The sequence below is a fragment of the Alosa sapidissima genome, chromosome 16, assembly GCF_018492685.1.
Source record: "Alosa sapidissima isolate fAloSap1 chromosome 16, fAloSap1.pri, whole genome shotgun sequence".
NCBI lineage: Eukaryota > Metazoa > Chordata > Actinopteri > Clupeiformes > Clupeidae > Alosa > Alosa sapidissima.
The window spans coordinates 2,555,925-2,565,924 of record NC_055972.1 but is presented as its reverse complement, the minus strand read 5'-3'; the positions used below and the strand labels follow the sequence as shown (position 1 = coordinate 2,565,924).

Genomic DNA, 10,000 nt, shown 5'->3' with positions numbered 1-10,000 from the left:
TAGTTAGCACTTCGGACTTGAACCCCGACCAGTAGGCACGGCTGAAGTGCCCTTGAGCAAGGCACCTAACTCCTCACTGCTCCCCGAGCGCCGCTGTTGTTGCAGGCAGCTCACTGCGCCGGGATTAGTGTGTTCTTCACCTCACTGTGTGTTCACTGTGTGCTGAGTGTGTTTCACTAATTCACGGATTGGGATAAATGCAGAGACCAAATTTCCCTCACGGGATCAAAAGAGTATATATACACTTATACTTATCTGAGGGAGTCAGACATTTTTCCATTCGTCTGCTACAAACCACTCCCTTACGAAAGAGAACTACAATAATACTATAAGATGAAAGAGAACTACAATAATAAGATGAAAGAGAACTACAATAATACTATAAGATTCCTAGTGTTGGGCCATATGAATGCCCCATGCCATATGAAAGGTACAGCCTTAAGGCATCACATTTATAAAGTGTTTATCAGAGCAGTGACGGAGAAAACTCACTAACCACCACCAATAAGTATATATACTCTTTTGATTCCGTGAGGGAAATTTAGTCTCTGCATTTATCCCACTCTGTGAATTAGTGAAACACACTCAGCACACAGTGAACACACAGTGAGGTGAAGAACACACTAATCCCGGCGCAGTGAGTTGCCTGCAACAACAGCGGCGCTCGGGAAGCCGTGAGGGGTTAGGTGCCTTGCTCAAGTGGTGCTAACCAGTAGGCCACGGCTGCCCCAATGATTAGGGGGCCAAATTGAATGAGCCAGGTTGGGAATTTAGTCAGGTTGGGAATTTAGGACACTGGGAAATGGCAATGTTCCTTATGTGAATTGGGACAACGTGGAACAGGCAATGCTCCTTATGTGAATGTGTGTGTGTCTTTTTCCTACTTAATAAAACATGCTGAAATGGAGTCATTAGCTTTTAGCCATTCTTATTCTTGAGTATCATACATTACATTACGCATCATTATTACTGGAACCTCTCCATTTCCTGAACATTTAGGCCGACTGGTGTGCTCAGTCTAACTTCATAGAAACACTTAGGTTTCTCTCCCTGGGTGAGCCCTTGATGGAGTTCCTGACTGTATACACACATTACTGTAGGCTACTGCCTTGAGGCTTCCTAGAGGTCTGCTGTTGGTGTTGGGATGGGCTGGGATCATTAGCTATAATAATTATATGTAAGGATTATTTCAAAACTTCGAAACTAGCTATATGTATTATTATTAAATTGCACTTGTTGCCCGACTCATCCTGTTGACTATGTGAATGAGATGGTGTTTACTGCGTTTCTTCCCAGCTTTGCTGCGCATTCATATCAGCGGCAGCCTACAGGCGGTGCTACCGTTGGCTGTCGCGGTGTACCGCCGCCTCTGTGTCAACGGGACAGCTCGCAAGCTCGCATTTGAACGCAGCATTGACGGGGCATTGCACTGCTTCGCCGGGTCAACACTGCACAATACTGCACAGTTACTCTCATAGGCGCAATGATGTTTTTTCAATTTGTTTGCGCGGTCGTGACCAGGTCGTTATTTATTCTGGTGTCACTAATCGGAGTTTGGAGGGTGACGTCTGTGAAAAGTGACCCCTTGTACTGGTTACTCGCAGTCCTTTACCTACCTCTTGTTGTCGAAATGATTATAACTTTGAAAAGAAGAGAAGGGAAAGACTACAAATGGTGAGTAAATGCTACTGTAACCTAGACTGTAAACCAAAGATTATAGAGCGCTTCGCTCTAAGATCTTTGCTGTAAACTTTTGTCACAGAGGTCTTGTTGTGGGGCAGCAGACTTCTGAAAATGGGTTAGGCTAGGCTGGTTGCCCGTCTTAGGTAAGAAGGCTACCGATATGTCATCAAATAGTTATTACGACTTAAGTAGGCTACTCAAAAACAGTTATCTTATCAGTTTGGACAAGTGTCCCCTCGAGCTGATCGGAGGACATCTCTATTGTTGTGTGTGGGGGTGGGCACGGACGCAGAGCGCCGGGGACCGGACAAAGTTGCACTCTGTCCGGCTTGTTCAATTTAACCCCTGCACCGCTCTGGCAGATTATAATGGTTCGAATTTCAATGCAGTAAACTGTTGTATAATCATAGTAGCCTACACCAAGTGCAGTTATATCAATACACACTACTATCTGGGTGAAGACTACAGTGAAAACCCCCTTTCCTTTGGGATGGGGGTGGCGGTGGACATTGCCTGCTTGGAGAGGGGTGTCTCAACCCCATATGAAAAGAAAATGTTTTTTTTTTTTCTTTAAGCTTTGTGTGTGTGTGTGTGTGTGTGTGTGTACTCTCCCCTCAGGTTTTCTCCAGCCATCCTACTGTTCCTCATCAGCATCATTCCTTCCATATGGATTCTGGAATTACATCACCAGGATAACAAATCTATTGACCCACAGGTACACAAGCACACACACACACACACACACACAGAGAGAGAGAGAGAGAGAGAGAGAGAGAGAGAGAAAGAGTTCTGTCAGAACTGGGCTCTGACTATTAACCCACAAAAACAAAAATATTAACTTTCCAGAAAAACTCAAGATATCAGGGAAAGAAATTCACCCTTGGTAGACTACATGCAATCGCACAAGTAAAATGTTATACCTACCCTTGGACTGAAAATTACTTCAACTGGTAATTTCAAGTTGGCCGTGAATGATTTAAAAGGGAAAGCAAGAAGGGCTTTCTATGCGATTAAAAAATCTATCAATTTGACATACCCATTCGGATCTGGCTCAAAACATTCCAAACATTATGAACGTTATTGAACCTAGTTTCGAAGTTTTGAAATAATCCTTATAAACGTTATTGAACCAATCACATTATACTGCAGTGAATTGTGGGGTACGCCTATGTACAATGGATTTGAAAAATGGGACAAACACCCAATCGAAACCCTGCATGCCGAGTTCTGTAAAGTATCCTCAAAGTAGAGAGGAACACACCTAACAATGCATGCAGGACTGAATTAGGCCAATACTCTTTATTACAGTTTTTCTCAGTCACTTTGGTGCTTTTCTCACATCACTATTAACATTTGCACAGCAGTTAGTGCATTTCCCAAAACAATTAGTGCAAACTGCAAAACCTAGTGGATAACCTGCAAAAGCACGTCACTTGCTCATAATGGATAGTCCATTCCTCAAAAGCAAGTATTCGTGTCAATGAAACTGTCAGTGTCATCAAAATGAGAAGTCTTGACACCATCGTTTTTGAAAAAGATAATCAAATGGCTTTGTCATGTTTTCATTATGACAGTTTATTCTCTCAGTGTTTTCCAATGCAAAAAAAAGGTCAGAACTCGGTGACACTACCTGAACATGCTCAAGACAGCACTATACGCTACTTGTACAGCCATTTGAAAACTACAGTAAAGTTACACATTGCTGTAGTTAGGGGAGTAAGTGAGTACAAGACACTGAATATGTACGTTTCACAGTTTTACTATATATGCTATTTGCAATTCTACAGCATTGTGACAGAATTTGATGACTAGTTCAACAATTTTGTATGTAATGACTCAAGCAATGAAATGAAGACTATTAGTTTTATTGGGAACGACTATTCAGCATCCATAAGAATAGTTCATTTTGACTGACATGACATAAGCAAATGATAATGTTATAGAACAGCAGAGAATTGTATGAAAGCAACTGATACATGTCCAAAAGCATTTGCAATTTCTTCAGAGGAAGGGGAAATTGCTACTATGACGTGCACAAATGACACTAAATGTTGTGGAATGTTGTTGAACTAATAGTTATGAGAATTTTCATTCTGATCTGAGAAAAGCATCAAAGCGACTGAGGAAAAACTGCAATTAAAATAGAAGAAAAAAAAAATCTAATTCTTCGAACATTTCAAAACAAGCGACCCCAACTCTTATTGTTATAGAGCCCTAAAAAGCCAAGAGATGAGTGTAAAAACAAGTCCCCTCATCCAGCTAGTCCTGAGACTCACACATACTAATAGTACAACTAACACAACTAATAGTCAGCCTCAGGACCTTGCCACCCTTTCTCAAACAATTTGGCCTAACCAAATTATAAATGCAGAAAAACAAAATGACTTATCATATTGGACTGAAACAACAAAAAGAGTAAATAAAAGTTATTTGGTTCTAAAGAGAGAGTGCACTGTGGCAGACTACCTATCCACAGTCACTGATTCCAGGCAGAGAAAAACCTTGACCAGGTACAGACTAAGCAGCCACAATCGGGCACACACACACACACACACACACACACACACACACACACACTCACACACTCACACACACACACACACACACACACACACACACACACACACACACACACACACACTCACACACACACACACACACACACACACACACACACACACTCACACACTCACACACACACACACACACACACACACACACACACACACACTCACACACACACACACACACACACACACACACACTCACACACTCACACACACACAGACACACACACACACACAGACACACACACACACACACACACACACTCACACACACACACACACTCACACACACACACACACACACACACACACACACTCACACACACACACACACACAGACACACACACACACACACACACACACTCACACACACACACACACTCACACACACACACACACACACACACACACACACACTCACACACACACACACATTACACCAGTGGTCCCCAAACTACGGTCCGCGGGCCGGACACGGCCCGCCACCTCATTTTGTGTGGCCCTCCAAAACATGTCCGTGGTATTTAGCATGTCATACTCCCGGCCCCCACGGGAGTATGACATCGTCAAACTATAACCTCCGCAATTTCCCCCATTCATTAAGTCTTAACAGTACACATGTAATACTCTTTTTGTCCACTGGTGGTTGTTTTGGCACTGTTTTGCGTTTGCCATTGAAAACGGAATGAAATGTAGGTTTACCTGCAAACAATGTAAAAAGCCTATGCTGACTGCATCAGTGCTCAAAGTATTCTAAAAGTTTATCAATTAATTGTTAATAACTAACTAACTTCTATTCAAGTCATATTTCTGGAACTTTCTGGTATAATTATTTATATTTTTTATTCACTCGTTTAAATGTTCACAGAGTTCACAAAGTTCTCATCAGGTGAGTGAAAGTTAGAATGGTGGTCATTTCAGATGTTTCTGCCACCACTTCATAAAACTCTCATAGTTTGAGAACTTGGGACTCCCTGTTAATACTTTTGGGAATGCTAAAAAAGTCTTTTTATTGGTATTATTTCATTTGAGCTACATTTTACACTGATATGGCATGATGGAAATATAAACACAGCTAACAATGGTATTAAATTGTAATAGCCTAGGTTAAATGTAATGGAATATTCAACTAAGGTAGACTGCTGTAGTTCACAGCACTAAGCTATTTATGGTTACTGACATACTCTGAGTCTCTGGCCCTCTCTTAGAGCCAGGCATAGTGAGCTGGCCCTCGGAAGAAAAAGTTTGGGGACCACTGCATTACACACATCAGAGAGCTCACATGGCTATCGTTAAGAGCAGACACAGGCAAACCTGGCTGCTCAGAGAAGACAGGCTGTGCACCATCTGCAACCAAGGTGCCATAGAAACAGAGCTACACTTCTTGGCTGAATGCTGCCAATGAACAGAAATAAGAGAGCAAGTATTCCCTAAGTTCAGAGAAATTCACACAGACCTTTTAGGATCAAAACTTTAAGGATCCAAGACTGAGAATATTATTAGGAGAGGAACAAGAGTGCAAGAGCGCAAGAGTGTGCTAACGGATTCTCTATCCCTCTCTTTCTTCATTATTTCACTCTTTTCTCTCTGTCTTTTCTGTGCAATCTTTCTTTTTCACACCCACGCACCCCCGTCCACCCCCCCTCTCCTCAAGTGCAAGAGGCTGGACTCCTGGGAGAATGTCTGGAGTATGATCAACTCCACCACAAGGAATCACACTGTGACATTAAAGGTTAGACCAGTTTCAGTGACTTATTTTTCAAGAACTGAAACATCTTACATCACATGTAGTATGAAGTGCATCAGTAACTAGCTTTTAGCTTACATCACATGTATGAAGTGCATCAGTAACTAGCTTTTAGCTTACATCACATGTAGTATGAAGTGCATCAGTAGCTTTTAGCTTACATCACATGTAGTATGAAGTGCATCGTCTCATAGCCTACTTGACGATTTTTTTTTTCAGGTTTCTAAATAAATTCCAAAAAGATTTTTAAAAGTATCCGAAGCCACCCCGGTTGACTGTAGTAATGTTATGTAATCAGATTAGATTAGGCCAATTTACTGTTGCGTATAAACTTTATCTTTCACGCTAGCACAAACTTTAACTTTTATTACCCTGGAAGAAATGCAAAAAAGCCTTGACATGTTTCAATCTAGTGATTTTCACCTCTTGAAATTGATTTATTCTCGTTTTCAAAGAAAGAACACAGCGAAGCAATAGAAAACGTCATTCTAGGTTCGGTTGTTTAGAACAGAAAATCTGATTGCCCGGACAACGTGACATTTTGGCTTTAGTACTCTATTGCGAACACCTGGCAGAGTTCTAAGCCATCTAGCAACTGCATAATTATGAAGCTGGGCTGAGCTGTCTGTGAAGGTATGTGCATGTCCGATTTTCAAAAATGAGGCACCGTTGAAATTCTTGAATGAAGCCGAGTTCAATGCCTAGCAAGCACCAATTATACAGGTAATGTAAAAACATTAACCTAGCAACAATCTAACAACCACCTCCATGATGTCAACCTAGCAACCACCATAGCAACCATCATGATTACCCTAGCAACCACGATAGCAACTGTGTTACTTTGCATAGCAACCACCATATGTACCCTAGCAACACCCTAGCAATCACCTTAATTACCCTTGCAATGCCCTAGCAATGATCTTAATTACCCTAGCCACAACCTAGCAACCACTTCTGTGATGTCAACCTAGCAACCACCATATCAACCAACATGATTACCCTAGCAACCACCACAGCAACCACGTTATTTTGCATAGCAACCACCAAAGGTACCCTAGCAACAGCCTAGCAACCATCCTAGTTACCCTAGCAATACCCTAGCAACCATCTTATCGCCCTAACAACAACCCAGCAACCACTGATATAATATCAACCTAGCAACCCCCATAGCAACCAACATGATTACCCCAGCAACCACCATAGCAACCATGTTATTTTGCATAGCAACTACCATATGTACTCTAACAACGCTCTAGCAACCATATTAATTACTCTAGCAACGCCCTAGCAACCATGCTAATTACCCTAACAACAACCTAGCAACCACCACCATAATGTGACCCACCACCATAGCAATCATCATGATTACCATAACAACCAGCATAGCAACTGCTTTATTTATGCATTTTGGCTTATTGGATGTTGCGTTAATGCAGATAACTTTTGATCCCTGAGGTAAAAATGAGGTACTGTTGAAATCCTTTTAGCAAATTGCACCTGATTAAGCACACTCTTGCAGTTCCTCGGAAATGCATTTCTAGTTTATATTTGTGTTTCCATGTGTGTGTGTGTGTGTGTGTGTGTGTGTATCGCTTTCTCTGTTTCCTGTCAGAGCTACTCCCCAAATGTTTTCTCAAACAGACCATTCCACAAACAGATGCCTCAGTGTTAATTAGCATTGGAGAAATGTACCAGAAAAAATGTCATGAATGCAGACTTGCACAAACGCAAACATGCTGAATACTGTATCAACCAAATGATGTTTAGAGCTTTGTGTGATGTTCACTCAAGACAAATGTGTACTGGTAGGATACAGATGTGTACAGATGTGTACAGTATGGTCCACATCTAGTATGCCTGATCGTTCTGCTCTTGTGTCCGTGTGTGTGTGTGTGTGTGTGTGTGTGTGTGTGTATGTGTGTGTGTGTGTGTATGTGTGTGTGTGTGTGTGTGTGTGTGTGTGTATGCATGGTCCACATCTAGTATGCCTGATCGTTTAGTCTCTGCTAGTCATACTACTTTTTACTTTTGTTTGATTGATCAGAGGTTTTTAAGAAAACTCTTGTGTTCCTGTGTGTGTGTGTATGTGTGTGTGTGTGTGTGTGTGTGTGTGTGTGTGTGTGTGTGTGTGTGTGTGTGTTGGATTGATTGGAGGTTTTGAAGGAAGCTCTTGTGGCCCTGATAGACTGGTGGGGGTTGAGAGACATCTCCATCCTCTTCCTGGTGTTGTCTGTTTGTGTTGTGTTGGGTCATGGGAGTGTGTGTGTGTGTTGTGTTGGGTCATGGGAGTGTGTGTGTGTTGTGTTGGGTCATGGGAGTGTGTGTCTGTGTGTGTGTTGTGTGGGGCTATAGGAGTATGTGTGTGTGGCGGGGGCTATAGGAGTGTGTGTGTGTGTGTGTGTGTGTGTGTGTGTGTTGGGTTGTGGGTCGTGGGAGCGGCCTGTGGGTGTAGGTCAGACAGGCGGCGGACATGGCGACCCCAATCTTCTGCTTCCTGTCCTGAGATCAGTAGCTCTGCTCTGCCTCCTGTGCGTGTGTGTGTGTGTGTGTGTGTGTGTGTGTGTGTTCTCTCTGCTGGGTTGACGTTTCTTTAGATAACAGTCAGGGCAGCTTCTCCAAAGTGTCGCCCACTCAAAAGTTACTCACAGTCTCACACACTGGTATAGGAGCCTTTATGAATACAGTATGTCTGTGTGTGTGTATTTGTGTGTGTTTGCATTTGGGTATGTGTGCGTGTTTGTGTGTGTGTGTATATAATATGTGTGTGTGCGTGTGTGTGTGTGAGACTGGATCAGTGTGTTTGTGTATGTGTGTTCAGACCAGATCAGTATGTGTGTGTGTGTTTGTGTGTGTTTGTGTGTGTGTGTGTGTGTGTGTGTGTGTGTGTGTGTGTGTGTGACTGGATCAGTGGGTTTGTGTATGTGTGTTCAGACCAGGGGCCGTATTCACAAAGCCTTTTATCTTACCACTAGGAGTACTCCTAAATCGCACTAAAAGATTTTAGCTAGGAGTTTTCTCTTAAAAGTTATTCACAAAGCCTTTCAGACCTACTCTTAGTAAGTTAGTAAGGAAAAATGACAACTCCTAAACTAAGAGTGAGTCTTCGTTGCTATGGATGACGTCATTACTCATGCATGAGCTTGACTGAAATGACCACCTTGATTGGCTGATGATTGTAACGCAGGAATGATTCCAAACACCTCCCTTACAGGTGACAGGTCTGAGAATGCGTGCGCTACACAAGTAGTGCGAAGGACGGAAGATGAAGAATAACTGAATAAAAAGGCCTAGCCAAAATGAATAAACAGTAAGGCAAAACAAATAGCCTAGTAGCCAAATGAAACAGGCCTACGGATTGATGCAGTAGGCTAGCCTATCTTTGCAACATTATTAAATTAATCTGTCACCATATGCGTACGTTTGCAAAGAGGAGAACATTTTAATTTGATTCACAATGAAACGTTACATTTCATTTACATGTTGACAATGAGTAGTTTTGTTTGTTGTTGGTGGCGTTATAGCATCCCTTTTATGCTTACAATGCAAAATTGTTCCCTCGCGATTGGAAGCTCCTGTTGCCGCATACCCATTTCAAAACATCGCAACGTGAAATGACACAAAAAGCTGTTTGTGAATAGGTCTTAGTGAGTTAGAAGTCCTCTCGACTTCTTTTAAGCTGTCCCAGACTTAGGTGCTACTTTTAGGTCTAAAATGCTTCGTGAATTACTTTTAGTGAAAAAAATTAGGAGTCCTAAAGTTAGGAGTGACACGCCCATTATTTTTAGGAGTTGCTCCTAAATTCGCCACTTAGGAGCTACTTTTAGCCTTAAAATTCTTTGTGAATACGGCCCCAGATCAGTATGTGTGTGTGTGTTTGTGTGTGTGTGTGTGTGTGACTGGATCAGTGTGTTTGTGTATGTGTGTTCAGACCAGATCAGTGTGTGTGTGTGTGTGTGTGTGTGTGTGCTGCATTTCTCCACAGCGCTGCTGAATAACTACCAC

General features: G+C 42.2%; 1 protein-coding gene and 1 long non-coding RNA gene across 2 annotated transcripts in view; one reads left to right on the top strand and one right to left on the bottom strand.

The window, feature by feature from the left end:
* The window catches only part of LOC121685774, an 8,583-nt gene extending 8,415 nt beyond the window's left edge, over nt 1-168 (bottom strand). Inside the window, exon 1 of the long non-coding RNA XR_006023435.1 lies at nt 157-168. This is a non-coding gene — a long non-coding RNA (uncharacterized LOC121685774). The remainder of the gene's footprint in view (nt 1-156) is intronic.
* A 1,224-nt stretch (nt 169-1,392) lies between these two features.
* The window catches only part of LOC121685762 (transmembrane protein 26-like), an 18,775-nt gene continuing 10,167 nt past the window's right edge, over nt 1,393-10,000 (top strand). Inside the window, exons 1-3 of the mRNA XM_042066517.1 lie at nt 1,393-1,674; nt 2,302-2,398; nt 5,906-5,983. Of these exons, the coding sequence (XP_041922451.1) occupies nt 1,484-1,674; nt 2,302-2,398; nt 5,906-5,983 (366 nt within the window). The 5' untranslated portion in view covers nt 1,393-1,483. The remainder of the gene's footprint in view (nt 1,675-2,301; nt 2,399-5,905; nt 5,984-10,000) is intronic.